Here is a 27,643-nt window from a genome sequence, read left to right as displayed (position 1 = left end):
GTCTCTAAGGCGATAGATAAGATTAGATATTTAGGTGGTATTGACAAACTGCAAATCGTCGGACCCAAAGCATTATATTGGCAATATTAATGTGTCGAATGTTTGTTTATTTACTATCTTGCGAATGTAGTTTCTTTCTGTTATCAAGAATTATAGATAGTTTATATAGAGATGGCAAGACACGAAACCAATCGAACTATCGATAGCTGGCGGTACTGATGCTATATGTCGCCATCTTTTATTAGAAATGGGCAGCTGTTTCATGTGGACGCAAGTTAAATTGTAGATTTAACAACAATAACGACAACCGGCGTCCTTTTCAACATATTTTTTGTTATCCACCAAGTGTCGGTAGGTGAATTGAATCAAGCGGGATTACAATTGGTCGTTGCGAGAAATCGATAAGCGCCCTCTTCGGGATCCCGGTCATCCGCTGTGGGTCGCCACCTAAGAAATCCAATTTGTCCATAGGAATGCCAAGGAGGACAAAAAAGGACGAGGACCCCGAGGATCTGCAGACCTTCCTCAACAATTTCCACAAGGAGATCGAAGGCAACAGCGATGAGAAGGTAGTGAACACGATTTTGGAGGCCATTAGCGCCGAGGCCATCGACTTGAATGAAAATGGTGAGGAGGCTGGTGGATCGAAACCGATGGAGGAGGCGGAGGAAGAGCAGTTGGCTGATGCGGAGGAAGCGGAGGAGGAGGAGGACGACGAGGACAAGTATTTCATAGATGACGAGGGCAACTGCTATATCAAGACTACGCCCAAGAAGCAAAAGGAGCTACAAAAGAAGCTCAAACAGGCAGCTGCCAAGCCGGGAAAAGCCACACGTTCCGTGGTCAGTACAGCCACCAACAAATGTGAGTACCCTTTGCCATATTTGTGCGTTTATTTTTATCACTTGTTCGACTCTTTGTTAGCCATCAATTTGCGGCCAGCCAAATCGACACCGAAAGCGACTCCATCGAAGCCTCCCACAGAACCCAAGGCAATTAGCGTTCGACCAGCCCGAGCAGCTGCAGCCAAGGCGAAGCAATCGGCGATGCCACCGCCACCGGCATCAGTGGTCAAAGTACCGGCACCCAGGGGCAGGCCGAGAAAAAACCCTGTCATACCGAAGCCTGAACCCATGGATTTGGAGCGGGAGCTAGAGGAGCTGGTAGATGAGCCCGACATCAGTTCAATGGTGACCGAATTGTCGGACTATGCCGTAGACGAAGCTGCCGTAGAGGCAGCCACATCTACGATCACGCCAAACGAGGCGGAGGTCTACGAATTTGAGGACAATGCGACAGAGGATGAGAATGCCGACAAGAAGGACGTAGACTTTGTGCTAAGCAACAAGGAGGTGAAGCTGAAGCCAGCTTCTTCTACCAGCCAAAATTCGAATGCTTCGGGGCATAAGTACTCATGCCCACACTGTCCGTATACGGCGAGCAAGAAGTTTCTGATCACGCGCCACTCACGGAGTCATGACGTCGAGCCATCCTTCAAGTGCTCCATCTGCGAGAGGTCCTTCCGATCGAACGTGGGCCTGCAAAACCACATAAACACGCACATGGGCAATAAGCCGCACAAGTGCAAGCTCTGTGAAAGCGCCTTCACCACCAGCGGCGAGCTGGTCCGTCACACTCGCTACAAGCACACCAAGGAAAAACCGCACAAGTGCACGGAGTGCACGTACGCCAGCGTGGAACTGACCAAACTGCGCCGCCACATGACCTGCCATACGGGTGAGAGACCATATCAATGTCCGCACTGCACCTACGCATCGCAGGACATGTTCAAGCTGAAGCGACACATGGTGATCCACACCGGCGAGAAGAAGTACCAATGCGACATCTGCAAGTCGCGATTCACGCAGTCCAACTCACTGAAGGCCCACAAGCTCATCCACAGCGTGGTCGACAAGCCCGTCTTTCAGTGCAACTACTGTCCGACGACTTGCGGTCGGAAGGCTGACCTGCGCGTTCACATTAAACACATGCATACCTCTGATGTGCCGATCACATGCCGGCGCTGTGGCCAGCAGCTGCCGGATCGTTATCAATACAAGCTGCACGTTAAGTCACACGAGGGCGAAAAGTGCTACAGCTGCAAGCTGTGCAGCTACGCTTCGGTCACCCAACGCCATCTGGCCTCACACATGCTCATCCACCTGGACGAAAAGCCGTTCCACTGCGATCAGTGCCCGCAGGCCTTCCGGCAGCGTCAATTGCTGCGCCGCCATATGAATCTCGTACACAACGAAGAGTATCAGCCACCAGAACCGCGCGAGAAACTGCACAAGTGCCCGAGTTGTCCGCGGGAGTTTACCCACAAAGGTAATCTAATGAGACACATGGAGACTCACGACGATTCGGCGAATGCTCGCGAAAAGCAGCGTCGCCTTAAGTTGGGCCGCAATGTGCGGCTGCAGAAGGATGGCACTGTCATCACGTTGATCAAGGATCAGTTTGTGGATATGGACCAGGACCAGGAGGAAAACGAAGAGGATGACAATCCAGAGAGCTATGACTTAGCTGAAATCGAGCCGGAGAACTCGGAGGCTGAAGACGCTGATGATGATGTGGAAACCATAGTCAGTGATCCGATCCGTCAGAGAATCAAGCCCGCACCTATCATTATCAACAAACAGGCCAGGCTTGCCGCCTCCGAAAAGCAGCCGATGATCATCAATCAACGCCTCCGAAGTCAACGGGGCACCAAGACGTTCCACATCAAGGAGGAGCCGGACAACTCTGACTTCACCGTGGAATGGCAAGGGGATGACGGCGAGGTAATGGTCGTAGAGCTGGTTAATGGCGACGAGGAGGTGTTGGTCAAGCACGAACCGAGCGCCAACTCCAAGATCAGTGCCAAAAACTGCTTTGGTTTCGAGGTAAGTTCGCAAAAACTTCAGCTGGCATTTGTTCCATTACTCAAAAATTTGGTTTTCATGCAGGACGACGATGATTATGAGGAGTATGGCGATGCGGAAAACGAGGTCGATGGCGCTTCCCAGGAGTTTCTGCAGCTGATGGATATGATTGAGCAGGATTCTTAGTCTCCTGAAAACAAAGCTAATGGATAAGTAATTATGACTAACTTATGTACATACCAAGCATACGATAACGTATTTTTACGTTACATTGTTTTCTATTTAAGTACACATTTAAAACAGTTAGGAAACCTATTTTTACAAGGTTATGAAATGGATTTTAAAAATGTATTCTTTCGAAATGAATGTATAATTCTGGATAAGCAGTTAACATGCCGACATGGCGACTATTTTTAAATGATCCCCGACACTTAAACTTTAGTTGACAACTTGGCATAAATATTTATTTAAATACATTTACATATATTTCAATGTTTTAATTAGTAGTATATAGTATATGGGCAAAATGTTAGGTGCGTTTGCGTTTAGCTGCATCTGGGCGTGCACTGTAAATTCTCGGCTGTTAGTTGTCGTTTCTACCGTAAAATGTTCGCATAGTTCATAGTTTTCCATTTCCACTTCAGCAATCTGGTTAATTTTCTTGTTATTTTTCCGGTTTCTCTTGTCCGTTATATCATTTTGTTTCTTTCAAGTGTATAACTACAATAAAAATATATATATTTATATATATAATATATGTATATATTTTTTAGGTGGTGCAATGTGCAAAAACCTGCCGTGCAGTGCATCATTATCATTATTTCAATATATAGTTGCGTTCATTTGTGTTGATTTTATAGTGTCTGCATAAAACATTAACAATTTGTCGTTAATAGTATACGAATCGCATTTGTATAACAATTAAAATGGAACAACGTCGATAAAGGAAGTGCACATTGAGTTCCGAGTGAGTTAGATTTGATAAAATGACACTTAGAAAGCGAAAATTGCTTGCAGAATCGAGTTACGAATACGAAACACACTTAGAAATACAAGAGCTAAAAAATTGCATATCCTATAATTCAGTAATGCTCTGCGAGATTTGCTTGATCCCCACCCCCGCTTCCCATTCGTTGGGCGAAACTAAAACTGGTGAAACTAAACGAGCTAACTAACTACGTAACTTTAAAGCAAAATTAAGATTAAAAGTATAAAGTAAAATGTAAAAGTAAAAGTAAAAAACAAATTCTTGGAAAGCTGTACTATGGCTCTTTGCTAGCTCGACGATAAGCTTGGCTTATATCAATTTACTTTTGGCTTAACAATTTTCTGTAAGGCTGCTGTTGGTTTTGTTATCCATCCCATTTCATTCATTTCACTATCCAATCCAATCCAAATACTATCCTCCTCCTATTTCCGTTCTCATCGCTCTGGTTTCGGTTGACAGTTAGGTAGGGGTTCTCTGTGGGCTTTTCGGTTTGGCAGAGGGTAACATAAATCTCAGAATATCTTCAGCTTCTGCAGGAAACGCAACAGGGGCGCACTGAGGCACGCAGGCTTCGGCTGGCTGCTGGCCTGCTGCTCTCCCGGATTGGCGGCAAAAGAGGCTCTGCCGTTCGCAATTCACGACTGCTCCCTCTTTTGCCTCTTTGGCTGCTAATTGCAATTGAGCGTGTTCTGGTTGGGGCTGCTGCGTGAGACGTTGTTGTGATTGATCTGGTTCGACTGCGTGATGCTGGCGCTATCGCTCGTCTTCCACGACAGCAGCTTGTTGAGCAGGCGGTCCATGTACGGATTGCTACCCAGACGAGCCACCTGTGTGGGTAGAGAGATTACTTTAGTTTAGCACAAAACACGTAGCAACGATGGGATGTTTGCGACTTCCAAGCAACTTCCACTTCCCATTGCTTGTCTTGAAGTACTAACCTCCGACCGCGCCTCCGCGTCGAGCGTCTCCAGAACCTTGCGTGTATACTGAAAGCTGCCCAGCTTTTCCAGCAAGGTGATGCAGTACTTCTTGACCTCAATGTCGTGCGTGCGCTGGCGTAATATGTCTGTGGATATAACCATAAGCCATCAGCTTAATGAGTGAAAAGCCTTTGGTTGAGGTCAAGACGTTGGACTTACGTAAAACCTGTTTATCCTGCTTCTGGGTGCGAACCGCATGGATTACCGGGAAGCCGAACTTGCCCTCCGTCAAGTCCTCGGCGAAGCTCTTGTTCTCCGTGTACTACAGCGGAATGTCATCACAGATTAACAATGACTTATGCATATTGCCAACCATTCATACGCTCACCTCTTTCAGACTCAGATTGCAATAGTCGTCGCGTATCTGAAAGTACAGGCCCAATATAGCCGTCAACTTCGAATAGTCCTCCTTGTTGGAGCTGAACAGCTGCATCAGGCGAATGGCCAGCATGAAGAGGCCGCCAGTCTTGCGCACAGTCATCAGCTTGTAATCCGACTCGGAGGGACACGTGAAGCTGTCGCGCCAATAGATCTCCATGCCCTGGCCTCGGTGCAGCTCCAGCAATTGTTCGGTGTACACCTTGGTGGCCTGCAAGAAACGCGGATTACTTTGAGCTCCATAGCAGAGGTGGATTCGCTGATCCGATTTCGTGCGTACCTCCGGATGATCCAGCTGCTGCACCTTCTCCAGCGCCAGAAAGAGTGCATAGTTGGCCGCATTTATGGTGCTGGCCACGCCGTAGATGGAATGCGCCACGGGCACACCTCTGCGAAGGATCGAATTGTCTTCAATATCATCAATGCTGTAAGTTAGTATCAAGAACACACATGTGTATAATTTGCCGTGAGTTAATTCTTCTATTCAAGCTTAATATACTTTCAAGCATTAGATACTACAATTTCACTACCTTACAATCAACTTTGCAAAGAAAAAATTCGAGCCAGTCATTTGAAATTAGAATAAATGCGAAAATATGTTCTTCGTTTTATAATTCAATAGTAAACTTATCAGCAGATGTTTTTGTAGACCTATTAATTCAGAATTGCACGAAATCAACACGTACTGCATAGAAAAGTATGGGTTTTTAAATAGAATTTCACAATTCGAGCGAAGGGAGCCTCGGATTCCATGTGTCCACCATCCACATTCATATTTATAAACATACGTTGGCGCTCCCCCTGTCCACACACCACCTCCACCTCCCCCCTCATTCCACCAAAATAATGGATGTGTAAATTTAAGCCTCGCTTAAAGGCCGCCATCGCTTCAATAACTACGATGCCCGGCGGGTAAAACGAGCTGGGCAGCCCAACATTTGCGTAATTAAAAAATGTTTGCGCTCCGCCAAAGCTGGCAAAGTCATTGGTAGGGAATATGGATGGTATGGGTAGCGGGACGGGATTGGATGGCTTGGCACGAAGGCGTGGGCGTTGAAGCGACAACGCACAAAGGGGCCGGGATATAGAGAAACGATGGGATGAGGAATGGTATGGGATGGGGATTGGGTGCAAAGGAGGCTGGCTGGTGTTGGGGAAAATGAGGAAAATGGGCTGCGTGGCAAGAGTTGTGACAATGCCTGTCGACTGGCGACGGCCTGACTAACTGACAATGGGCATAAGTGCATGAATGACGAACGTACGGACGAGGGTCGTACGAGGAGGCACTATGGCCGCCACTGACTACGGCTGCAACTGCTGGCGTCGTTGTAAAACTAAGTTTTTTGCCAATATGAAAATGCATTACTAAAACGGAAAAAGTAAGGAACAAGTTAGAACAAGCAGGCCACTTGGCGGAGGAATGAGACTGCTTGCTGTCAAGGAACAATGCTGGGGATTTTAAGCAGAATTAAGGCCATTCCTGAGTGTTTGTCTCCGAATGGTTAATGGCCACAGGTGGCCGGAGGCAGGACGGGATTAGCTTGAAAGCGACATGAATATTTCCTTAGCTGCTGCCTGAAGATAGGCGAAAATCCCTGGTCACTTCGACTCACTTGACTGTCTTCAATTGAAAAGCGGCGCAGACACTTCAATTGGCTAAGTTCAAAGTTTAATTGCGACTGTTTTGTTGGCAAGCCATCATCTTATTCATCGCTTTTCCTCTCCGAAGGCTGCCCTGGGGAAAAATCTAAATAATTTATGCAATTTCCGAATCCCCACATTGGATTGCAAAGAAATTCAATTGTAAACAGAGAAACCAAACCTGCGGGCTCATGATGAAATTTGAAAATTGATTTGAGGCCAGCGCACAACGCTCTATCCAAATAGTCCAAAAATGTGTCAAATCCAATTGGACAAAGAGGAGTGCGAGAGTGAGTCACCGTCATCGAAATGATAAAGCAAAGTTCTATATAGCATATGCGCGTTATGGAAACGAACTGAGCAAAAGAACTTCACACTCGATTAGGCATTTAACTGGAATCCATCTGAACGAAAGGAAATAAGCCAAATGTATACAAATACAGACTCTGCAAGTGTGAATTGAGATAAGACATGCAGGAGAAGTGGCCAAAACGGGGTGGGGGTCAAACGTTCGGGTGTTTTGGGTTGGGGGGCACAAACAAAGCGTAAACAAAGGCAAATTATGGGGAGCAGAAAAGCGAAGGAAGGCAAAGGTCAAAACTAAAAAGTAAAGCACGCCAAGCATGATTAGTTGGCTGGCAATAAATCGACAGGTATTTAAATACATTCGTACATAAATCTAGCGCAGATTTTATATGTTTTCTGAAAGGCATATGTTTAGTGAGTATGTATGATGATACTTTAGTAAAATATTTTGTTTTAATATTGATATGCAAGTTAGTCAGTACATTGTTATGATAATATTTATCGCTTGAGTAAACTTTGCTAAACTTTTTCATAGAAAGAAGATAGTATCTATGCCAAAAACACGGCATTGTTTGTATTCTGTAGTTTCATGCTGATTTATTGACGTGCTATTAATCTGATATAGGGCTATTAATCGGACCGCAGCTGTATACTATAGTTAATTGATATACTCACAGCAAACTGGAATTGTGCAGCATCTGCACAATGTCTCCGATTTGCGCCAACTTTTCGCCCGGTATGAGCAACCAGTGATTGAATGCCAAGGCCAACTCGGAGCGGAATTGCTTGCCAGGAATCTGTTGTATGTATGTGAAGGGCTGCAGCAGAATCTGGATAGCGTTTTTGCGTGCGTGGGCCACATGTAAATAAAGCCCAAAATGAAGTGGGTCGAAAAAGAAGGAGAACGGAAGGAAGGCCAAAATAGCTGGTTAGTTTGCTGTTGTGTCTCTCGTTCGGTCGCCACTTTCGAATGTCAAAGTTCACGGGGTCCGGAAGGATTAAGCCGTGGGATAAGTACCTCATCCTGCTCCTTTTGCGTTGATTTATCTTTGGTCTTCTGTAATATGATGTTCAGTTCTTCCATTGTTGTCGCTGTTGTTGTTGTTGTTGCTGCTCCGCCGTGGCCTTGCGTGTGTGCTTTTGTTGTTTTGATTGCGCGCGGGGGGTGGTGGTGGTGGGGGGTCACTGCGGTGTGGGGCGTGCTTTTTGTTTACCGCTTGGCTTCGCGACACGCGTGACTAGAATTGCTGCTGGCCGCCGCTCTTCAACTCGTCGATTCCACTTGGTTTTTAGCGTTATCCGCACAACTCAAGGCAATTACACCACGGAAAGACCAAAAACAGACTGTTATTGAAGTTCTTCCGCGGCCTGCATATTGGAGATGGTCGCAAATCGATGTTTCTATCGATAGGGTTAGGTATCATCGATATGGCAAGAGATGAGCAATCTGGCTTAATAGAAATAGGCGGAAAATAGCCAAAAATTAATATTACCCTATTATTTTTAATAAATAAAATAATTTATTTTATGTACTCTTTCGTTTAAATCGCTTATAAATAATCTCTTACTTAGTAGCCGGTAAAAGCTATACAGTCCATTACTGGCTCCATCTCGCCAAATATCGATTACTCGGCCTGCTGCACTTGCCATCGCTATTTCAATTGGGTTGCTTGCGTGGAAAATAGCTTTCTAGCTCACTTTTTGATAATTACACACGAATCGCAATAAACAATCAAGGAATTCACTGCAAGAATGGCGACAGCAGCTCCCATGATAAAACACTGGGACCCCAGCATGAAGCACAACGATATGGAGCGGTAGGAACCAGGCACTGGCCAGCAAAATACAAAGTTCGATCCCACATGTAACTCTTATTGTTGTTAACACAGATGGATTTGCATATATCCCGCCTACATCAATAGTAAAAAGACACGCCAGGAGGGCCGTCGGCTGCCCAAGGAGAACTGTGTGGACAATCCCAGCTATATAGAGATCCGCGATGTGCTGTCCGTGTCCAACTTGCAGTTCCTCATGGAGAACAAGAAGTACTGTCGCGAAAACAGCAGCGAGATGGAGTTCCGTGGTCGTGTGCGCGTCCAGCTGCGTAATGTCGATGGCACTTTGTACAACAATGACTTTCCCACGCGCGAGTCCATCATGCTGCATATCGCCAGCAAGATACCGCAGCTGAAGACGCGACAGAACAAACCCGGCGACTCGTACCACCAGCAGTCGCAGCCACAGTCGAATGCATCCGGATCTGGGGGTGGTGGTGGCGGCAAGAAGGGAAAGGGCAAGCGCCGCTAATGACTTCAGTGGCAACTCGTTGTTTGGTTTCTTTTGTAATAAACGATGTAAACAAAGATTTTGTGTGTTCTGGGCCAAGTTCAAGTGCGGGAATTCGGCCTTGGCACGCCGAAGTGTGCCAAAAAAACCGGCACAAAGAACTCAATTAGAGAACCCAATTGGGAAATGTCTCAAGATCACACGAAGTCAGCATAAATTCCGGCGAACTGTAAGCTAGAATCAACTGTCAGTCACGAACATCTACGATTTCACCTGGTCAGCGTTATAAAATCGGTTGCGCATCGCAATTGGCCAGACAGTTTGGACTGGAGCACCCACAATGATGACGGAAAAGATACGGAAGAGCAGCCTCAGTGGCTATACGGTGCTACTTCTACTGGCTGCTATTCAGTTTCAAGCAAGAGTTGTGTCCAGCACGACGACCAAACCGTCGTCGACATTGGCCACCTCCACGAAAGCTAGTAGCAATGTGAATCCCCTCACGGAGTCGAAGCTCGAGAAGAATTGCAAGGCGCTGTGTGAGCATTGCGGCTGTTTGGGCTTCTACTGCGGCGAGGAGTGCCTGTGCGAGTGTAATGACGACCAATCCGATACTGAGTGCATCCGCACCATGCAGATGAATGCCAAGACGTTGAATCTACCATTCGAAATCGTCATCCAGGGACCAAGCAACAATCGCTTTGTGCGCAACGCCCAGCAGTTCGAGCAGAAGCGGGATCTGGTGGCCAGGAGCGCCACCACTTCGGTGCAGTCGCCTCGAAATCGTCGCTCAAACATAACCATCTACAAGCCCTCCGCAAAGTTGGTCATTCAACGTACGGCCAATGTCTTGGAAACGCCATCCAAGGCTTCGGAGCAGATAAGGCACAAGAGGTCCGTCGATCACCTGGAGTGGTTCAATGACTTTGCCAGTTCCCTGGTCCGTCCCTCGCCACTGGGCACTAGAGCGCAGAAGCAGCAGCGTGCATCAGCCAAGCCATCGGCATTCAAGCGTCAGGCTGAGCTGGAGGAGCCGGCTCGTCGGGAACCATGGTTCCTGGAGCAGGCTGCTTCGCGACTGACTCGCCCCGCTCCCCTTAAGAAGGATCCGTTCTCGCGTAAGAACAAGAAGAGTCCTTTGTTCCGAAAGAGCGCCAAGAGCAAGGCGTCCAAGGAGCGCAAGCAACCGGAGCGAGAGATTCGACCACTCCGCGACGCCTTGCAGGTGGTGGAGCGGATACCCAAGGTGCTCCAGGATACGGTCAGTCATCTGTCCTCCGATCCACGCACTGGGGATGTCTTCAGCCTGAATATTAGGAACGAGGATGTGCCGCAGAAAAAGGATCGCCAGACTGAGGATCGTGTGCCACGCAGGCCTAGCGCCGCCTTCCGTGGATTCCGACGCAATGAGATCATACCCGAAGCCGTCACCCTGGCTGCCCCAATGGACCTTGTGCCACGAGCTCCACTTCCCGGCCAGCGTCCTGGTGGACTCCTGCTGCCCTGGCTGAGGCAGCGGCGATTGATGCGTTTGCAGCAGGCACAGGGAAATCTGTAGACCCCACAGACTCAATTTACTTTCACTTTTATTATTATAATCATTTGTTGTATATTTATAAGGCATTTTGGGCTCTCAAAAAACAAATAAATTTGCATATTATAGTGTTCTGCAGTAGCAGCGAAAGTATTTAAGTAGTTCTGAGTGGATTTTTGTAACCAAAGTGTACTACTACACCTTTATTTAACTATAAAACCCAGGACATCAGTTCTCACATTCTAGGAAACTCACAAATCTATCTGCAGTGGTAAGATCTTTATGTACCTGTAACATTATGATGGCGTTTTCAAAGATCGTTTTACTAGTTACTATACTATGCTTAGGGACTATTTTGCGATCTATCTTACAGATGACAGAGGAACTGGACTATCTTAGTAGCATACTTTCGGGCGCGGTCGTTATCTGCCGTGGGCTCCTCTCTCTCCGGACGACAGCTCCAACGCGCTCTGTGGCGACGCGTCGTCCGATTTGTTGGCAACAGGCGCTGCCGCGTCAGTTCAGTTCAGTCCGTCGCGTTCGTTCATCTCCAGTGGTCGTCGCTGTTCCGCTGCAACAGTTAGTTAAAACACACAGCCCGATTGGTAAAAGGTGCATTACCCGCTGGAAGCCCCACAAAAGGGATGCGCGCGGTGGGGGGGTGCCCTTGAGTTCTAGATGCACCGAAAGGTACATGGACGTAGATACAGATACAGATACAGATACAGATATAGCCATTGGCAGAGGGAGAAAGGCGCTTTCTTTGCGGTTGGTTAAATATTACAAAAATCGAGTGAGAGGAAGCGGGAGAGCGAGAGTGAGACAAAGAATGAGTAATTTCGAAAAACAAAGAGTGCATGTTTTCATTTAATTTACATACAGTGTGTGAAGAAAAATCAAAATACAACTAAGTAAACAGTAGAAGGCTGGCCAAATAATTGAAAATCAAAGCAAAGAGTGCAAAGGCAAAGTAGCTTAACGAAAAAAAAACAAAAGGCAGCCAAAGATCAACGGTCGCTATCTCATATCTAGTATCTTGTATTTGAAAGATGTGTGTGTGTTTGCGTACTTCGAGAACGAGAATCTGGCGCTCAACTGAAAACAACCAAGTGCATCAATTGGCAATTGGTGTATTCAATCAGAAATTGATTTACGACGGAGTGATCTTCAATCAGTGATGATTTGATTGATGTAGGAAGTGGACAAGTCTGATTGATATGGCTAATCGCTGCACTTGTTGCACTATCGAAAACTAAAGTTCTAGCATTGCGTTTTTATTTCGTACCCTGTACTGGCGAATCATTTTCTTTGGCTCTGATAAATGAAATCATGTAATAAACTGACGTTCTGTACGAACCTTATCATGCCATATAAACAAAAACAACGGCATACTCACAGTGATAGTGGCTCTTACTAAAGAAAAACGCCCTACAGACAACCGCACATGGCAACGAATAACTACAAACAGCTGAATATTGCTTTATTTCGGCACCGATTGCCTTTATCTTCCGCAATTTGTGTGATAAGTTCAGCCAACTGTTTTCCATATCTTCGGTTTTTCGAAGAAGGATAATCACGCGACGGCTGGCAGATAATCCATTCCATCCATATTCAAGTAGTTGGAGGCACCGATTCGAGATAGACTCTACTCTGATAAGTGAATCATTAGGATAAGACTCTGCATATTAATATTTACAATTCTTCATGGGGCAAAAATGCTTTTAGTCCTCGCTAGAATTTTTACAATAATTACAATAATTTTACACAATCAGAGAATAAATGTCCAACAACTGACACATTCATTCACCAAAGCTCCATCAAAAAAAAACTCATTCGAATCCATTTACAGAATGACTCAGTGGCGGTGAAATCCAGCAAACACGTCCATCGCAGCCAACCCACCCACCAAAACATCACAGCCAAGCAAACCAATTATGGAGTTTGCCCGCCGAGTTTCCGCTCGCTTTGAAACCAAAAGACTGCCGGAGGATGTGGACGATGGCCTGGAGACGCTGGAGGAGTACAAGCAGCGCTGGCGCTCCGTCCGCATCATCTACTTCACGATGTTTCTGATGGCTTTGGGCTTCAGCATCATTCTCACAGGCATTTGGCCCTACCTCAACAAGGTGCGTACCCATTTTGGCCACGCTATTCAGCTGCTTTTCAATCCCATCTCCCTTCAGCTAGATCCGGATGCGGGCAAGGAGTTCATGGGTCTGATTGTGGCCGCCAATCCGCTGGGACAAATGATCTTCAGTCCGATCTTCGGGTGGTGGGGCAACAAGCTGGGCAAGATTCGTCTGCCACTGCTACTTTCGCTGTCTCTATTCACGCTGGCCAGCGGCATATACTCCTCGCTGGAACTGCGTCCGGACAATGTGAAGTACTGGATGCTCTCCTCGCGTTTCCTCATCGGCGTCAGCTCGGCGAATATTGCCCTGTGCCGCTCCTATTTGTCCGCTGCGACGCGAATCAGCGAACGCACCCATGCCGTTGCAATGGTTTCGCTGGCTCAGGTCCTCGGATTCATCATTGGTCCAACTCTGCAGGCGGCAGTCACACCGCTGGGAGATCAGGGACACGTCTGGCTGTGGGGCAAGATGCACTTCAACATGTACACGGCATCCGGATGGATCAATGTGCTGATGAGTATTGGAAACTTCATGATGTTCCTGCCCGGAGTGTTTGAGGTGAGTGGCCAGGTTACTTGGTTTGCTTAAAAGTGGCATTAAATATGAACACTCCTACAGGAGCACAAAATTGCAGCTCGCGAGGTGATGGTGATGCAGGGCGGCACATCCGAGAAGGAGACTTGGAAAGGCATCAAGCCCAGCTATCTATCCGCATGGACTTTGATCGTCGCCTTCTTTGTTCTGGTATTCAACTTTGTGCTGCTGGAGACGTAAGTAATCCTCAGAGTGCCTTTTTTTTAAGCTATATATGATTGGTTCCTCGCCTTGCAGTCTGGGGACATCCCTGACAATGGATATGTTCGCTTGGTCCAACGACGAGGCCCTATGGTACATGGGCATCATGATGACCATCGCAGCTATTGTCTCCCTGGTCACGTTCGTTTTGATTGAGCCCATGTGCAAGATTATCGCCGAGCGTTATGTGCTCATCTGGGGCGGATTTTCGCTGATGTTTCTCGGTCGCGTGCTCTTCGTGCCTTGGGGTCCGGATCCGCCAAAGTTGGCGCAGCCTTTCAATGCCAGCTGGAACCTGAGCGAAAGCGATCCCATCTTCTTGGGCTGCCCCACAACGCAGAAATGGTGCGGCGAACTGCCGGCCTTGACCCTGACGCAGTTCATCATTGGATTTGCCTTCACCTCGATAGGATATCCCATTGGGGTGACTCTCATTCAGACCATATTCTCCAAAGTTCTGGGACCTCGGCCGCAGGGCGTCTGGATGGGCTGGATGACCGGTTCGGGTTGTCTGTCCCGCGTCCTTGGTCCAGTCTTCGTGGGATCCATTTACACGCGCCTGGGCACGTTCTGGACCTTCGGCGTTACTTCGGCCATGATGCTGGTCTCCATGTTTTGGTTACAGTGCAGCAAGTAAGCTGAAATACTTTTCTTTTTTAAATGGGGTTCCCCACAATAAATAACATGTTATCTTCCCAGTCGATTACTAATCCCGCCCACATTCGAGAAGGCAACACCGGTCGAACTGAACAAGCACAATGGTAGCAAGCTGCTAGACGACCACTCACCCGACAAGCACAATGGTACCCCACCGGAAGATCTGTCTCCTGATCAGCCCATTTTGGGCAAGCACGGCAGCCAGCACTCCATTTCACATGCGTAACGACGGCTGGCGATGGAGCATCCGTAGATCTAAGACACATCGTTGCAATACTGCCCCTTAAACTAGCTTTAAAATACAGTGTTTATTTTTGCACAGTTTCGACTGATTATGCGTTTATTGTTACTACGGATGAATGTGTAGAGGTTGCACGTCGTTGTCTAGTCTTTTAGGCGTGTTTTGCATATAGGAAGGATGCTTCGACACGTGTTTCCATCTTCTTGTTTAAGTGTACGAGTAAGGGTTAGTTTGGGCTTAGTAAAATGTATGTGGTTTACCAAGGCGGCAGCCACAGTTGTGAAATTGTCGTCGGCATCAGCATGTGCTGCTGGTGTGCTTGGTGGTTATGGTAGTAGGCCGTCGCTGGCGACCAGCAGAGCAGCCAGCAGTCCCCAGGCGCCGTTCTTCGATTGCTGGTTGTGTGGTAGAAAGTGTGACCCATGGGCAGGGGCATGGGTAGTGCAACCGCTACTCAGCTGCTGCCGTGATAGTAAAACTCATCTCAGTAGGGCGCATATCTGCGACCCGGCGGCGATGGACCGCGCATTCCGCGCGACGAAATCATGCGTTCGTCGAATGCATCGCGACTAAAGTCCTCGTAACCATGTGGAGTGGGTGAGCTGGGGTGAGAAAGAAAATAACTCATTAAAAACTGATTTCAAAATAGGTTCAATGTTATGTTATCTACATTTCAACATTTCGTTGTATATTTTCATCATATAAACAAAGCACTTTCTTGGTCTTTATTACATACTTATTATAAGTAAGTATGTACAACTTAGTCATCTGATAAGAATTAACTTTAGTACATACAAATTTGCAAAAGAAAGTGCGACATTTCAACCACTCGAAGTGTTACCTACCCGTAGCGACTCATTCCATTGCTGCTACGCGGCGGCGGAGGCGAGCGCCGGCTGAACATAGTGTCGTATCCACGAGAAACGCTGCAGGAGCGCAGGCTACCGCTTAAGGTGGGCGGTAGAGGCATGGGTTCGCGGCGAGAGATGGGCGGCGGTGGGAAGTCGCGCATTCGCGAGGTCTGATAGCGACGCTCGTACAGATCGCGTGAGTCCTCGAAGCGGCGGTCATAGTAGTCATAGTCCTGCGGGTGGGAAAACAAGTTTCAGATTAGTAGGAGCACAGAATATGAATAATACATGGGCACAATGGATGATTTGATCGGGGGGCAAATGGATGCTGAATTTACCCTAAAGCCATCCATGATGCGGTCACGCAGGAACGGCGGCGGCGGTGGTGGCGGCGGATACGGGTCACGACCGTACATGCGATCTCTGTAGCCGCCGGCGCTGAGGGGCGATGGCGGCTCGCGTCCGCCTCCGGCACTGCCGTACAGTCGCGGACACTCTTTCGACCAATGCCCGGATCTTCCGCACCGATAGCACTGCTCCGGATCGCCCATGCCCGGCTTGGGGCGGACCCGACTGGTCGACACTTGAACCTTGAGCGGCTGGCCATCGACAACGCGACCGTTCAGCTCCTTAATGGCGTCCTGCACATCACCGACACAGTCCAGATGGACAAAACCATAGTTGCGCACAATGTCGCATTCGACGACGGTGCCGTATTTCTGAAACAGTTCCCGCACCTCCGGCGCCCGCGTCTTGTCCGTTAGATTTCCCACGAAGATTTTCGTGGTCGGCGTATTGGGCGCCCGCCGGCTCTTGGCCGCCTCCACCTTGATGGCGAACTCGTTCAGCGTATAACCGTTCAGATTCTGTATGGCATCGCGACCCTGCTGCTCCGTCTCCATGTGGACGAAGCCATAGTTCTTCACCACGTCGCACTCGACGACGGTACCGTACTTCTCGAACAGTGCACGCAGCTCGGTGGCCTGTGTCTTCTCGTCTAAATTCCCGATGAATAACTTGAACGTGCCGGCTCCGGGCATGGCGGCAGCGGGTTCCGCTGCGTGGTCGTCCACGGTTATATCGTTTATATCACTCTGGGTGGGGTAATCCCGGAAAATGGATATCTACGCGGCGGCGGCGGCGGCTGCGTCGAAAATATATATATATATATATATATATATTTGCCGATATGTTTGTATGTATATACCGCGGTTGGAGGACGACAACGGCGACGAACAAACGCGATACCTCAAGAGAAGAGAGAAGACAGTGCAATTTTTTTCTATTTTAACCAATACGAGCAAAGGGTAAACATTTAGGCAGCAGCACAAGGAGCGCGATTAGCCAGTAATCTTAATAAACTCGGTTTTAATTCGCATTATTGGCGTTGGCCTAACGCATACATAAAAAAAAAGATGGCGGCGGCTAGAGTTCACATTTTCTCACGGTTCTCGTTGCTTTCGTTGGCGTGGCTTTCAAATGCGGTACGGATAATGTGGAGGAGCTGACTTACCTGATCGGCAGCGGGGTTTGGATGCAAATTAAATTTTAAATGCACAGTTATACTTTTTCTACTTTCCGAGCCGAGCAGCAGATTTTCCCAAATCGATTTGTCCTTTGTCCGCAGTATGACTGTGTAACGTCTGGAGGAGTGTGACTGAGTCTGACTTGGCTGGAAATACCAGCAAGAGTTTGTCCCGTTATATGGTCACTCTGTACAAATATCGGTTAGTTAAAATAATGCGGAAATTTTTCAAATATATGAAGATTGGAAAAATTATAGAAAGTTCAGCGATTATGATTGTGACTCAATAAATGGAACTCTGTCTCGGATCAAGGAAATAATTGACTTCCTTCCTTATATACTTTACAGAAATTGTAGAATGAATATGTACAAATAATTTACCGAAAACTGCTAGCTGACTTGATCGCTTCAAGGAAAAATGTTAAATGTAAAATGTGGTAGAAAAAATCATAACTAACAGAAAATATTTACATTGCAATGTATTAAATATTTTCAAACATTGCTGTAAAAACATTTAAGAACAATGTAGTGTATTTAGTATTTAAAAAGATTGCAGTAAAAACACAGACGATCTGTCAGTGTTGGCAAACGACCGCAGAGACCCCGTCGATCCAACCACCCCCAACACTAGGCAGCTACAAAAAAGCGCGAAGGAGTCACAATTTGGACAAAGTTAATGCGAAATAAAAGATTTGCGCGCGATCATGGAGACCCCGACGGGTAGTGGGCGTCCCGGTCGCATGGCCACTCCGCGCCTTTCGGAGCGCAAGCGGCAACTGTTCGGCAGTCCCAGATCCAAGCTCCGCCAGATCAACGACGACGAGGATGATGCGGACGTAGACAGCCTGGGTGTCTTGCCATTGAAGACCCATGTGGCGGCCAACAGGCAGGGCAGGAGTCTCTTTGCCGCAGGCGCCGCTAAGTCGAGCAGCAGTGCGAACAGCAGCCCGGAAACCAACAAGGAGAACAAGAAAAGCCGTGGCGGAGTCATGACTGCCACGGCGGAGCAGCTGCCCCAATTGTTTACAGCCACCATGCGGCTAAATAGCAACAGCAGCAGCAACAGTCGCAACAGCAGCCCCCGCCAGCCGAGGGTCCAAAGAAAGCGAGCGGATTCTTCAATGTCGTCGCCCACCTCTTCCTCTGAAGGAACTCCTTCGAGAGCCAGAACTAGCATCAGACGCAGTCCACGAACCTTCAGTGCGCAGAAGGATCCAGATTCGTTCTCCTCGCCAGAATCATTTCAGACTAGGCTAAGCAAGGTGGCAGATATGCTAATGAAGGGTCAGGATCCAAGATCGATGTTAGAAAAATCAAAGAAGAAACACAACCACAGCCTAAAGACCACTGCCCAAGTGCATACAACTAAACCGAAGAAAACGAGCCCAGCTGAAGAGTCCCAGTCGGAGGACGAGAAACCTTCTAGCAGTAAGAATTACAGGAAGAATACAGAAGTTCGTGAAACAAGGAGCTCGCAAAACATCAGTCCAAAAACCAGAAATAGCCGAAGAAACTTCAAGTCGGCGGGTAAGACGCTAAAGGCCACTGCCCATGTACATGAAAACTTGAGGTCGGATGACGAAGAAAACCGAGATATTAAAAAAGAAGCATTTAAGATAGAAAACAGCAGAAGCAGCTCCAAATCCCCAGTGGAAGTGTTCAAGTCGATTGACGATGCAGTAAATCGAAACACAGGAAACACGAAGAATAAAACAACGAGATCTCCCAAAGGAGCCGCAGCAAAATGGCCAGAAAGCCCAAGAAGTGGTATGAAGATTGATGTCGAAGTGCCCGAATCAGACGAAGACGCATTCGATCATAAGCCGCAAAAGCGACAGCACCCTGAAACGTCCTCCCAGGCTGCTCCTTCAGCGGACTCCGACTCTGGTTCGCCGCAGAGCAAGATGCGCAGGGTGACGCTGAGCAGCAGCATTCCCACCATGGCCTTCTATTCCCACAGTGCAGAAGCGGTCACAAAGTCAAGAAAGCGACCGTCCATATCCAAGAATTCGCTTAAACAACCTACGAAAATCTCGCCAACCTCCCGTCCACTATTGGGCATTAATAAGGGAGTTCGCCATAAAATACGCAAGCGTCACGGTTTTGCCAACCGACTGCCAGCCACCGATATGGACAACATTCTCAACTCGCTGAGCAACGAACGGCTCAAGAACCTGATCACCACCAAGCGTGAAGAGCGCGCCAAAGTGGAAGAAGTCCACCAGATTCTCCGTAATGCCAAGGACCCGATCAAAATGGCCAAACCATTGAGTGTGATTGAAGCCGACGATGCTAACAACAATAACAATCTGCCAGCAACCGCATGGCAAGAAACATCGGCCGACTTTTCCGATCTTAGTGATGTTGAAGACATTGATCCCATCATCGAGGTGGAGCCTATCATACCGATAATTCGCCACGAGCCGGTTCAGAAATCACCAACCGCCGAGCCAGCCGATCTAAGCAAGCGAAAGTTCTTCAAATCAGGCCGCCGTAGTAGCACCTGCATGGAGGTGAGAATCACGGACAACATCCGGGCCAGCGTCAGCCAGGGTAAGATTGAACTCGTCCAAACGATACGCCGAAAGCCGCGGCAAGTGCGCGTCAAGTCGGCCACGATATTTTCCGCCGAGCAGGCCACTGTGGATGCGATCCTGAAGAATCTGGACGATACGGTGGTTGATGAGATTGTAGAAGCCAATCCGGTGGTACAGGCAACGCCCATGGATGCGGAGGAGACGAGCATGGAAACGGAGCCCCTACCGAATATCATTGAGTATGCACCAGAAGCGAACGATGTGGAAATTGATCCCTTTGCTGAGTTCCGTCAACGTTTGCCATACCAAACCGACGATCCCAATGTCGTGGAGCAGCAGCAAATCTTGCTGGAGTTTCTCATTAGCAACAACATTTGCACCGAAAAGAACTTTGAGATCTTTATTGCCAATCCTGATAACTACAAGGACGAGGCCAATCAAATTGTGGACAATTTATACATGGTGGTAAACAGCGAGGAGGCTGCGCAGTTTGCTCAGATGGAAGTGGAAAATACAGCGGTGGCCATTGCACCACAACAGGATGCGCCAGCAGTAGAGGAAGTTCAGCCAAAGCTTTTCCCCATATTCACTCAACGCCTGCAGCCCGTTGTCCAGAAATCGTTGCGTCGTCGGCCGGACACATCGATGAGATTGCTAACGGCGGCGGGAGGATCGAATCAGTACCAGATCGATGCTGGTCAAAAGGCCTTCGGAGCACGGCAGTGTCAGCAGTGCGGACTGGTGTACACCGTGCACGAACCGGAGGAGGAGCTGCTGCATCGCGAGTACCACAATTCCATCCATGTGCTGCGCTTCAAGGGCTGGATCGACGAGGACATTGTGTCCGTTTATCCGGAGTGGGCCAGCGACGGCCGCATCATACGGATCAACGAACGCGCTCCGGCAGCTCGGCTCGACAGGCTGCGGGATCTCATCGGTGTGGTGGACAAAGAGCTGGGCTACTCCTCGTACATTGTGCCAAAGATCTTTGTGGCCTTCATAGCAGTGCGCAAGCAGCAGATCGTGGGTTTCTGCCTGGTGCAGCCCCTCTCGCAGGCCCATCGTTTCATCCAGGTCGATGGCACGGACTACTTCAGCGAGGAGAGCTACCCGGCCAGGTAAGACATACCCAACTGCACGCCTCTTCCTTGTCAACGGCTAAAATGTACCTTCTTTCAGCTGCGGCGTCTCACGCATATGGGTTTCTCCGCTGCAGCGGCGCAGCGGGATCGCTAGCAAGCTGCTGCGAGTCGTCCAATGCCACACAGTGCTTGGTCAGGAGATCGCTAGGGAGTGCATCGCCTTCAGCACGCCCACCGACGATGGTAGGGCTCTGGCGCGCCAGTTCACCGGGTTGGATAACTTCCTTACCTACGACCAGTGATCGGGGAAATCTATTGAAGCTATTGAATAGCTGGATTGTTTTTGAGTTGGGATTGCTTCGAAACCTGTAATAGTTAATAATAATAATAATAATTTTTTTACAATGGTGGCTTAAGATGCCTCTTTTTGCGCAATGAACTTGATCTATTCGTCGAGTCGCATTAATTTTGAAAATATAGATTAATATTGTTTATCATACTTGTCGGGTTTTTAAATTATTGTGACAAAGGTCATAAACATTGTTTAATATACTTTAATTCTAATCAACAACTTTATGCCTAAATTTATGCAGTAAAAAATGTACACAACCTGCACTTGCGATCGATGAATGGTTATCGATCGCTTGCAACCATGCGGCGAGTCTACTAAGTGCCATCACTAGCTCACTGAGCCTGGCTTTTGGGCGTTGTTTTCGTAGCTGCAAAGTGGCTGAAATTAATAACTTTCAAGAGCAGAAGTGCGTAACACACCTGAATGGGACTTGTGCCAATCTCAGTGACCACCAATCGCGCGCAAATGGTAAGTGCAATCCGCATTTAAGCTGCAAAGTGGGGAGCTGCAGGTGCTGCTAGTTAGTTTACTTTGGTGACGCCACGCCCAATGTGACAAATTGGAATCGGTGACAATTGGTTTCGGGGTGCAAGTGGCATGCAGCGTGGTGGTTGAACCGCTTTCTCATTGCGAACGCATTTCTTCTCTTGCCCTCCAGACCATTGAGCATTGTGCAGCAGGCTATTGAGGCTCTGGCAAGTAACCACACCCCTGAAAGACTATGTCCACAATCGAAGAGGAACGCAAGGCGTACGAAAAGAATCCCTACTTCACGGGCCACATCTACGGCAACTTCTCGCCGTTTTATGTGACCATTGCCATTTGCACGGTTGTCCTGGGCACGATCATAATACTGAACATTATCTTGGGCTGCTGCTCCAAGCATCGCAAGTACTGGCAAGACAGGCACACGGGCAATCGCTGGCTGGTCTCCATTTGGTCTGCCACGCCTCACAACCAGCCGCCATTGGACTTCACTGAGCTGAAGGACGCCTCATACTTTCAGCGCTTCCATGTGAGTTTTCGGTTTTTTGGCCAGAGCCCAAAACATCGTAGCTTATTGTTTGGAAACTATTACTTCTTCTAGCCCACAACCCATCAGCAAGTGTTCCCCGACGACGTTGTCATCGGCGTTGAGGACTTGGAGCCCGTGCACTCGGCGCACCATCATCATCACCAGCAGCAACACCAGCGTCCGCCACGCCCAGAGGGTCGTACTCTGCACCAGCAGCGCCAGCGCGAGGAATACGTGGAGTTGCAGAAGCGCGAGAGCGACATCTAAGTAGCAATGGCTCTTTACTTCCTTTATCCCGCCGTGGCCGCCGTCGCCCTGTTTATCGTGGGCGTTATCATTGTCATGCTGCGCTACGGACCGCGATTGTGCGGTTTGCGCCACCATGCGCTTCCCGATGACGAGGACCTGCGGGGAAAGACGTACGAGCATGAGATTAGCTATGCCTAATCTTGTTCAGGGGTGTCCCATTAATCCCATTCAATCAATATGCCTTTTCAACTTTCAGTAGCGATATTGTTGGTGATTTCTTGGACAGCCCTGCCTTTAATTTACATACTTATACTTCCCGCAATGCTACGAATTGCTTCTTATATATCTCTCCCCCGAAACTAATCCTAGCTGCTGTAAGAGCCCACTAACCCGTCTGCACCCACCAACCATATCAGTTTTGCATGCAGTACAAATAGCTTCATTAGCAACTAGTTTCGTTCGAGCCGTTTCCATTCCATTAATCGCAATCTGACAATGTGCCTTCCACGTAGAGACTCGTGAGAGACTCGTCCAAGTGTCTTTAGCGTCGTAAGATCGAATTGTATTTTTACATTTAATACCCATTTCGGGTAGTCTGTCCACAGATGCTGCATTTAATATTGTCCAATATTCTACTCGTATGAACATATCAGTGTCTTGTATCTACTACAAACTCTATACATTTGTATTCGTCCATTAGTTTTGTAATATTGTACTTTGAAGTTGCATCAAATAAATCTACGGTCCCAAAAATAATATTGTGTCTTTTGTTCATAGATGCTAGTGGTTAGCTTGAAATGGCAAAAAGGAATTGTTAACAATGCTTCAAACAAAAGTGTTGAATGTATTTGAGTTTTATAAATTTTGCATACAATAAATTTAGACCGCAAATGCCAAATAACAATATCTTATTCAATAATACAGTATAAGGTAAATACTAGAAAATAATTCAATGCATTCGAAGTGAGGTATAAGTACAAAGAAATTCCAAAGCTTGTAGAATCTACTTCCTTTTAGAAGGCTTTTTTGTGTGTCTTCGCACATGACGCTCCGCTTGCTTGCCGGGAGCACCCAGTTCATAGCGAAAGATAATGCAACGCCGGTCGAAGAAGGTCTTTAGATCCTTTGGATCGTATCGATGGCCCATGTGCTTCAATTGTAAGTAGACCGCCTGCAAATCAATGGGTTCGTACGTGAGCACACTCTCGTGCAGTTGGGGATTGGCGCAGATGAGATTGTGCCAGGCGATGTGCAGTGGCACCAGCGGCTGTGGCGTCTTCTTGGTAACGTTCGTTTGCATGACAAAGGTCTCGAAGTCATCGCAAAGACTCGGGGGAAGGGATTGGGAGAAGCGCAGCAGTTCCTCGCCAGTGGCATCGTTAAACGTGAAATCCTTTTTCGGCCCAGTTGCCGTCAAAGTTTTAGTGGTTAGCTTTGATACTTGCGAATGTGGTCGCTCCATAATCACAGGAGTTGACTTGGAACGCACAATTGGCTCAGATCTGGCGGGTAAATCCTGAACAGCAGCCGTCTTCATTATGGGATGCGTTTGATTGTAGATGAATTCGAGCATTTTCACCGCCTGCTTGCGTTTCAGTGGCTTAATGCCGTACTTGTAGAGCTGCTGGAGGATCTCCGATTCCGAGAGGGTGGCGAAATCTGGCTTAGGTGAGTGGCAAACACGCACGGAGTAGACATTACCGTCAACATCTACTTGCTGCGGTTCAATCGGAGTTTGGTTGCCTAGAGCTCTTGCCTCCGATATGGCTGTGGTTTTAATCTCTCCCTTTAACAAAAGATCCAATCCTCGAGGCATGTCACTTGTTTCGCCAGCACTGGAGGCGGCTTCCTTTTTGCTTTGGAAAACCATCAGATCGAATTCGTCGAAGTCATCATCAGAATTTTGCGCGGGCTTGCTTATTTTCGACAAGAGCTCGTTAAATTTGTGGCTGCTCCTGCGTGCCAATGGCTTTGCCGGTGCATCCAAAAACGAAGCTTCTGCCCAGTTGATTTCATTGTCCGATGACTTCTCTTTGCCGACGGGACTCTGCAGTTCAGATAGACTGAAGGGTTGAGACGGAGCAGCATCTAGTATTCCGAACTCGGCACGCTCCTTGCTAAGAGCACTCTTGTTGGGTGAATGTGAATCTTGTGATTCATTGCCATCCGTGGAAAAGGCCATTAAGAAGGCATCCAGATCCTCCTCAGTTTGGAACTGTGGGATAGCTCGCTTTTTCGATACCGGAGATGCAAAGCAACTGTCTGAGCTATCGTCCCCGATATCCAAATCCTTTACGGTCTTATTGCCCTTCCAAATGGAGTAATTGATTTCCTCGTCGGAGAGAAGAATTGCGTCGTTTTCATCATCGCTGTTCTGAGTTAAATCCACACTTGCGTCCGACTGTTTGTAAGGAGAAGCTGCTGGCGAGACCATCTTCTCGGCTGATGAGTTTAGCGGACTTTTGAAACTGAGATCCGTTGATAGACTAACGCTCCTTCGAAGCGAGTTCCTCGAGAAATTCAATTCACTAAAGCTTGAACTGCGTTCGGTCTCATTTGGAGTGGTTAATATGCCGAGCTGGTGTGACGATTGCTCGGAACTCTTCAAATCTCTTTCCATGCTTAAGGAAAACTCAATTTTATCCTCCTCTTGTGCTGTTGCATTCCACACAGGGAATGTTTCAACATTGGCATACTTTGCGTACAATTCCTTGGAGATGGGACAACTCACATCCTGGGAAGTAAAATCTAGAATTGTATCACCTTTTAGGTTGTCTACATTGGAATCTGCTTCCGATGAGGCAATTAGGTTTGGGGTTCTAGGATTCGATTCATTAAATTCCACCATTTCGAACTCTTGTGTTAGGTCTATGAAGTCATCGATTGGTTTGTCTGGAAATTAAAATATGAATGAGATTTTGGTCGTGCACCTTTTCTTACTTACTCACCATCAAAAGAAATCTTCTCCTGCGTAGCGTTGGAAACAGTCTTTACTGAAAGCAAATTGAAATACTCTTAAGAGGTGTGCTGTCTATATGAATGGAGATTCTCACCTTCGTCGCTGGAAAACACTTCATACGTGGTTATTTGAGATGGTTCATCATTGCTGGACACAACTTCTATTTCCGCGACCGAAGATGATCGTTCACTTATGCTGACATTCTTGTAAACCTTCATTGAAAGATTCCTAACGTCTTCGGGTTCGTTGGAGATAGCAGTCGTTACTATATCCGGCTCATCTTCGGAGTCCGCAAAGAGATCCGGAGAGGTGCAGCGGGTTGACTGGGCGGGAACGGTCAAGCTGGCTTTTGAGGTTGTGGGCTGCAGGTTTTCCTTGTCTTCCATTGTCATTTTTGGACGCTTATCCGGCGGCTCCTTAGATGGACTGGTACCAGTCGACGAGGTTTCTGCCTCCACAATATTTATCACTACAGAATCATCTTCGATCATGTTTTCTGCCACGAGTTTTTCCAAATCATCCAGTTCCTGCATCACTTCCTCTTGCAACTTCTGAGGATCACCGAAGTGTCGTTCCAACTCAGCGTAGACAAGTTCATGTTGTTGCCTCAATTGGCGGCATTTTTGGGTCTCACGCTCTGGCGAAAAATCCCTTCCCTGTATCGCAGCCCAATTCTTTAAAAGATGGTGTGCCGGCGTGCGACTAACTTCAAACAAGTCGGTTACGTAGTATGATCCTAATTCATCTATGGGCCCTTCGCTTGGTTCTCGAAGGATGCGAGATTCACCCTCAGCTCTGAGTTCCTTCAACGTTGCGGTGATCACAGTGTATGGTAGCAGATAACAGTCTTCTTTCTTTGGCTCCTTTCCGCGCACTTTTTGGCCCAGCAATGCAGATACTTTCTCCTCGAGCTTCTTCTGTTGCACCTCCGGATTTCTTAAAGTTAGGGCAGTAAACCTATTGGCCCACTTGCCACGTCTACCTCCTTTGCTGGCCACTACGGGCAGGACCGCCAGAGATTTATAATCTAAATGGGGATAAACGAAAGTCCAGTCGTACTGTCTTAACTTTATATGATTACTTACCTTCCTTGGCGGCTGTGCGGAAGCCATACTTCTGCAGTTTATGACGTATTCTCTCTGTGGACTTATCTTCATCATCCATTAGGTCAACCACTGCATCGTCATCGTCGTGCAAGCGCAGGCGTCCATGCTTCTCACTCTCCGACTTGGACAGCGCCAGCGCCATTTCAATGTCATCCGGACTGAAGTTGTCCGCCATGCAATGCTGGGCGGTCACCTCTGCGAAGATCTGCTCGTTGCGCAGGAAGTTGCTGATGCTGGGCTGCTGTTTGCTCTTTCCGCGTCCGCGACGCGCGCCACTCGACGATGGCCCCGTGCTGGCCTTGAGCTTGGGTGCCTTTTTGGGCTTGGGCCCAGGTTTTTCGAACACATTGCTGGAACGTATTGGTTTGATTTTGGGGGCAGGAGGATCGGGCTGAATAGGAATGTCGGCGAGACATGAAGGAACTTCTTCAGCACTTTCGGGTGTGGCAAAGAAGTTGGATAACGATAATGTATCTGCGGCTGCTTTGGTGCTTCGCGTTGAACTTCGGATGAAAGGAAAACAAAGTGTTCGGTTAGATAATAACATTCATTTTATTGGCCTTTATTTCAATTAAAATTACCGAGGCTGCAGGTTTTTGAAGTTGGCCCGCCGCGTCTTGCGATCCATTATTTGTTCCTCTGCTCCTCGCTCTCCTTAATGGCGTCCTTGATGAACTGCGAAGTCCTTGGTGCGCCGAACTCAAAGAGTCCCTTCCTATCGCGCTCCTGTTCGGTTTGGGCCACCGCCTGGGACAGCTTCTCGTTGGCAATGCGCTGGATGGGAGTCAGGCTAAAAAGGAGGCGGTGGCAAGCATTAAAACCACATTTATACGTTAAATTCGAAGATCTACTCACCTCCAAATGCCGAAGAGCACAGTTCCGGCGGCCAAGAGGGCATAGGCAAATCGATTGCGATACGTGTAGGATGGTGTGCCGTAGGTGCGTCTGGGCTTCCGCTTGGTGGTGTCGATGGGATCCATTGCTGCAAGGGCCGCTGAATTATATAATTAAATACATTTTACCCGGCAAAAAGTATGAAAACATGCTTCAACTCGGCGTTGCTGGATTAGGGTTGTCAGGCTATATTAAAACAAATCAAAACAAGATGCAAGAGATTTCTGCGTCGTTGAGTTGTACTTAAATAGTTTATCAATTAATCATTATC

The 27,643-nt window shown here is 47.8% G+C and overlaps 11 protein-coding genes across 17 annotated transcripts; 7 read left to right on the top strand and 4 right to left on the bottom strand.

The window, feature by feature from the left end:
* Positions 1 to 226: 226 nt before the first annotated feature.
* Positions 227 to 3,348, top strand: LOC6611131 (transcriptional repressor CTCF). The gene is made up of 4 exons (XM_002035652.2): positions 227 to 351; positions 472 to 864; positions 925 to 2,885; positions 2,949 to 3,348. The coding sequence occupies exons 2-4, from the start codon at positions 474 to 476 to the stop codon at positions 3,048 to 3,050; spliced, it is 2,454 nt and encodes an 817-aa protein (XP_002035688.1). The 5' UTR covers positions 227 to 351; positions 472 to 473; the 3' UTR covers positions 3,051 to 3,348.
* On the bottom strand, positions 3,315 to 8,516 carry LOC6611130 (geranylgeranyl pyrophosphate synthase). Of its 2 annotated transcripts, XR_004361796.1 has the most exons (8): positions 8,176 to 8,516; positions 7,833 to 7,987; positions 5,491 to 5,635; positions 5,161 to 5,421; positions 4,992 to 5,094; positions 4,791 to 4,918; positions 4,176 to 4,679; positions 3,315 to 3,584 (listed from the first exon to the last, which is right to left on the bottom strand). XR_004361796.1 is itself a non-coding variant. In XM_032719059.1 (7 exons), the coding sequence occupies exons 1-7, from the start codon at positions 8,239 to 8,241 to the stop codon at positions 4,521 to 4,523; spliced, it is 981 nt and encodes a 326-aa protein (XP_032574950.1). In that variant the 5' UTR covers positions 8,242 to 8,516; the 3' UTR covers positions 3,586 to 4,520. The 2 variants fall into 2 exon arrangements, 1 of the variants encoding a protein (XP_032574950.1); XM_032719059.1 differs by lacking the exon at positions 3,315 to 3,584 and having other exon boundaries at positions 3,586 to 4,679; positions 5,491 to 5,599.
* A 282-nt stretch (positions 8,517 to 8,798) lies between these two features.
* On the top strand, positions 8,799 to 9,522 carry LOC6611129 (signal recognition particle 19 kDa protein). The gene is made up of 2 exons (XM_002035650.2): positions 8,799 to 8,974; positions 9,047 to 9,522. Exons 1-2 carry the CDS (start codon positions 8,910 to 8,912, stop codon positions 9,462 to 9,464), a joined length of 483 nt encoding a protein of 160 aa, XP_002035686.1. The 5' UTR covers positions 8,799 to 8,909; the 3' UTR covers positions 9,465 to 9,522.
* An 86-nt stretch (positions 9,523 to 9,608) lies between these two features.
* Positions 9,609 to 11,130, top strand: LOC6611128. The gene has a single exon (XM_032718515.1). The coding sequence runs from the start codon at positions 9,784 to 9,786 to the stop codon at positions 10,999 to 11,001; it is 1,218 nt and encodes a 405-aa protein (XP_032574406.1). The 5' UTR covers positions 9,609 to 9,783; the 3' UTR covers positions 11,002 to 11,130.
* A 374-nt stretch (positions 11,131 to 11,504) lies between these two features.
* LOC6611127 (major facilitator superfamily domain-containing protein 8) lies at positions 11,505 to 14,883 on the top strand. 3 transcript variants are annotated; one of them, XM_002035648.2, is made up of 6 exons: positions 11,505 to 11,589; positions 12,827 to 13,103; positions 13,161 to 13,667; positions 13,728 to 13,879; positions 13,941 to 14,537; positions 14,604 to 14,883. In XM_002035648.2, the coding sequence occupies exons 2-6, from the start codon at positions 12,912 to 12,914 to the stop codon at positions 14,785 to 14,787; spliced, it is 1,632 nt and encodes a 543-aa protein (XP_002035684.1). In that variant the 5' UTR covers positions 11,505 to 11,589; positions 12,827 to 12,911; the 3' UTR covers positions 14,788 to 14,883. The 3 variants fall into 3 exon arrangements, with proteins under 3 accessions (XP_002035684.1, XP_032574403.1, XP_032574404.1); XM_032718512.1 differs by having other exon boundaries at positions 11,508 to 11,667; XM_032718513.1 differs by having other exon boundaries at positions 11,516 to 11,582.
* On the bottom strand, positions 14,869 to 17,304 carry LOC116801063 (RNA-binding protein lark). 2 transcript variants are annotated; one of them, XM_032718516.1, is made up of 4 exons: positions 17,167 to 17,304; positions 15,992 to 16,901; positions 15,648 to 15,886; positions 14,869 to 15,404 (listed from the first exon to the last, which is right to left on the bottom strand). In XM_032718516.1, exons 2-4 carry the CDS (start codon positions 16,691 to 16,693, stop codon positions 15,287 to 15,289), a joined length of 1,059 nt encoding a protein of 352 aa, XP_032574407.1. In that variant the 5' UTR covers positions 16,694 to 16,901; positions 17,167 to 17,304; the 3' UTR covers positions 14,869 to 15,286. The 2 variants fall into 2 exon arrangements, with proteins under 2 accessions (XP_032574407.1, XP_032574408.1); XM_032718517.1 differs by having other exon boundaries at positions 15,992 to 16,797.
* Positions 17,305 to 17,781: 477 nt separating this feature from the next.
* On the top strand, positions 17,782 to 21,236 carry LOC6611126 (N-acetyltransferase eco). The gene is made up of 2 exons (XM_002035647.2): positions 17,782 to 20,833; positions 20,895 to 21,236. The coding sequence occupies exons 1-2, from the start codon at positions 17,883 to 17,885 to the stop codon at positions 21,097 to 21,099; spliced, it is 3,156 nt and encodes a 1,051-aa protein (XP_002035683.1). The 5' UTR covers positions 17,782 to 17,882; the 3' UTR covers positions 21,100 to 21,236.
* Positions 21,237 to 21,466: 230 nt separating this feature from the next.
* LOC6611125 lies at positions 21,467 to 22,452 on the top strand. Its single transcript, XM_002035646.2, has 3 exons — positions 21,467 to 21,617; positions 21,808 to 22,164; positions 22,237 to 22,452. Exons 2-3 carry the CDS (start codon positions 21,871 to 21,873, stop codon positions 22,429 to 22,431), a joined length of 489 nt encoding a protein of 162 aa, XP_002035682.1. The 5' UTR covers positions 21,467 to 21,617; positions 21,808 to 21,870; the 3' UTR covers positions 22,432 to 22,452.
* Positions 22,416 to 23,169, top strand: LOC6611124. Its single transcript, XM_032718519.1, has one exon. The coding sequence runs from the start codon at positions 22,438 to 22,440 to the stop codon at positions 22,609 to 22,611; it is 174 nt and encodes a 57-aa protein (XP_032574410.1). The 5' UTR covers positions 22,416 to 22,437; the 3' UTR covers positions 22,612 to 23,169.
* Positions 23,170 to 23,237: 68 nt separating this feature from the next.
* Positions 23,238 to 27,152, bottom strand: LOC6611123 (structure-specific endonuclease subunit SLX4). Of its 3 annotated transcripts, none has more exons than XM_002035644.2 (5): positions 27,060 to 27,152; positions 26,458 to 26,981; positions 25,467 to 26,399; positions 25,362 to 25,406; positions 23,238 to 25,305 (listed from the first exon to the last, which is right to left on the bottom strand). In XM_002035644.2, the coding sequence occupies exons 1-5, from the start codon at positions 27,104 to 27,106 to the stop codon at positions 23,417 to 23,419; spliced, it is 3,438 nt and encodes a 1,145-aa protein (XP_002035680.1). In that variant the 5' UTR covers positions 27,107 to 27,152; the 3' UTR covers positions 23,238 to 23,416. The 3 variants fall into 3 exon arrangements, with proteins under 3 accessions (XP_002035680.1, XP_032574401.1, XP_032574402.1); XM_032718511.1 differs by having other exon boundaries at positions 25,213 to 25,305; positions 25,362 to 25,401; XM_032718510.1 differs by lacking the exons at positions 26,458 to 26,981; positions 27,060 to 27,152 and having other exon boundaries at positions 25,362 to 25,401; positions 25,467 to 25,584.
* LOC116801064 lies at positions 27,007 to 27,556 on the bottom strand. The gene is made up of 2 exons (XM_032718518.1): positions 27,334 to 27,556; positions 27,007 to 27,268 (listed from the first exon to the last, which is right to left on the bottom strand). The coding sequence occupies exons 1-2, from the start codon at positions 27,456 to 27,458 to the stop codon at positions 27,106 to 27,108; spliced, it is 288 nt and encodes a 95-aa protein (XP_032574409.1). The 5' UTR covers positions 27,459 to 27,556; the 3' UTR covers positions 27,007 to 27,105.
* Between the last annotated feature and the right edge of the window lie 87 nt (positions 27,557 to 27,643).

This window comes from Drosophila sechellia, chromosome 3L (genome assembly GCF_004382195.2).
Source record: "Drosophila sechellia strain sech25 chromosome 3L, ASM438219v1, whole genome shotgun sequence".
Taxonomy (NCBI): Eukaryota; Metazoa; Arthropoda; class Insecta; order Diptera; family Drosophilidae; genus Drosophila; species Drosophila sechellia.
This window is presented reverse-complemented; position numbering and strand designations above follow the sequence as displayed.

What these genes read in the sequence shown, in the direction of transcription:
- LOC6611129 (XM_002035650.2), top strand. Translation starts at nt 8,910, where the DNA reads ATGGCGACAGCAGCTCCCATGATAAAACACTGGGACCCCAGCATGAAG. An exon ending in AAGCACAACGATATGGAGCG is followed by an intron (nt 8,975 to 9,046) that starts GTAGGAACCAGG and finishes TTGTTAACACAG; the next exon opens with ATGGATTTGCATATATCCCG.
- LOC6611124 (XM_032718519.1), top strand. Translation starts at nt 22,438, where the DNA reads ATGGCTCTTTACTTCCTTTATCCCGCCGTGGCCGCCGTCGCCCTGTTT.
- LOC6611131 (XM_002035652.2), top strand. Translation starts at nt 474, where the DNA reads ATGCCAAGGAGGACAAAAAAGGACGAGGACCCCGAGGATCTGCAGACC. An exon ending in CAGTACAGCCACCAACAAAT is followed by an intron (nt 865 to 924) that starts GTGAGTACCCTT and finishes ACTCTTTGTTAG; the next exon opens with CCATCAATTTGCGGCCAGCC. An exon ending in AAAACTGCTTTGGTTTCGAG is followed by an intron (nt 2,886 to 2,948) that starts GTAAGTTCGCAA and finishes GTTTTCATGCAG; the next exon opens with GACGACGATGATTATGAGGA.
- LOC116801063 (XM_032718516.1), bottom strand. Translation starts at nt 16,693, where the DNA reads ATGCCCGGAGCCGGCACGTTCAAGTTATTCATCGGGAATTTAGACGAG. An exon ending in GCATCATGGATGGCTTTAGG is followed by an intron (nt 15,887 to 15,991) that starts GTAAATTCAGCA and finishes TCCCACCCGCAG; the next exon opens with GACTATGACTACTATGACCG. An exon ending in AATGGAATGAGTCGCTACGG is followed by an intron (nt 15,405 to 15,647) that starts GTAGGTAACACT and finishes TTCTCACCCCAG; the next exon opens with CTCACCCACTCCACATGGTT.
- LOC6611125 (XM_002035646.2), top strand. Translation starts at nt 21,871, where the DNA reads ATGTCCACAATCGAAGAGGAACGCAAGGCGTACGAAAAGAATCCCTAC. An exon ending in CATACTTTCAGCGCTTCCAT is followed by an intron (nt 22,165 to 22,236) that starts GTGAGTTTTCGG and finishes TACTTCTTCTAG; the next exon opens with CCCACAACCCATCAGCAAGT.
- LOC6611123 (XM_002035644.2), bottom strand. Translation starts at nt 27,106, where the DNA reads ATGGATCGCAAGACGCGGCGGGCCAACTTCAAAAACCTGCAGCCTCG. An exon ending in TTCAAAAACCTGCAGCCTCG is followed by an intron (nt 26,982 to 27,059) that starts GTAATTTTAATT and finishes TTTCATCCGAAG; the next exon opens with TTCAACGCGAAGCACCAAAG. An exon ending in AGTGTTTTCCAGCGACGAAG is followed by an intron (nt 25,407 to 25,466) that starts GTGAGAATCTCC and finishes ATTTGCTTTCAG; the next exon opens with TAAAGACTGTTTCCAACGCT.
- LOC6611126 (XM_002035647.2), top strand. Translation starts at nt 17,883, where the DNA reads ATGGAGACCCCGACGGGTAGTGGGCGTCCCGGTCGCATGGCCACTCCG. An exon ending in GAGGAGAGCTACCCGGCCAG is followed by an intron (nt 20,834 to 20,894) that starts GTAAGACATACC and finishes ACCTTCTTTCAG; the next exon opens with CTGCGGCGTCTCACGCATAT.
- LOC6611130 (XM_032719059.1), bottom strand. Translation starts at nt 8,241, where the DNA reads ATGGAAGAACTGAACATCATATTACAGAAGACCAAAGATAAATCAACG. An exon ending in CGCAAAAGGAGCAGGATGAG is followed by an intron (nt 7,988 to 8,175) that starts GTACTTATCCCA and finishes AACGCTATCCAG; the next exon opens with ATTCTGCTGCAGCCCTTCAC. An exon ending in GCAATCTGAGTCTGAAAGAG is followed by an intron (nt 5,095 to 5,160) that starts GTGAGCGTATGA and finishes ATTCCGCTGTAG; the next exon opens with TACACGGAGAACAAGAGCTT.
- LOC6611127 (XM_002035648.2), top strand. Translation starts at nt 12,912, where the DNA reads ATGGAGTTTGCCCGCCGAGTTTCCGCTCGCTTTGAAACCAAAAGACTG. An exon ending in TTTGGCCCTACCTCAACAAG is followed by an intron (nt 13,104 to 13,160) that starts GTGCGTACCCAT and finishes ATCTCCCTTCAG; the next exon opens with CTAGATCCGGATGCGGGCAA. An exon ending in TCCTGCCCGGAGTGTTTGAG is followed by an intron (nt 13,668 to 13,727) that starts GTGAGTGGCCAG and finishes ACACTCCTACAG; the next exon opens with GAGCACAAAATTGCAGCTCG.
- LOC116801064 (XM_032718518.1), bottom strand. Translation starts at nt 27,458, where the DNA reads ATGGATCCCATCGACACCACCAAGCGGAAGCCCAGACGCACCTACGGC. An exon ending in GTGCTCTTCGGCATTTGGAG is followed by an intron (nt 27,269 to 27,333) that starts GTGAGTAGATCT and finishes CCTCCTTTTTAG; the next exon opens with CCTGACTCCCATCCAGCGCA.
- LOC6611128 (XM_032718515.1), top strand. Translation starts at nt 9,784, where the DNA reads ATGATGACGGAAAAGATACGGAAGAGCAGCCTCAGTGGCTATACGGTG.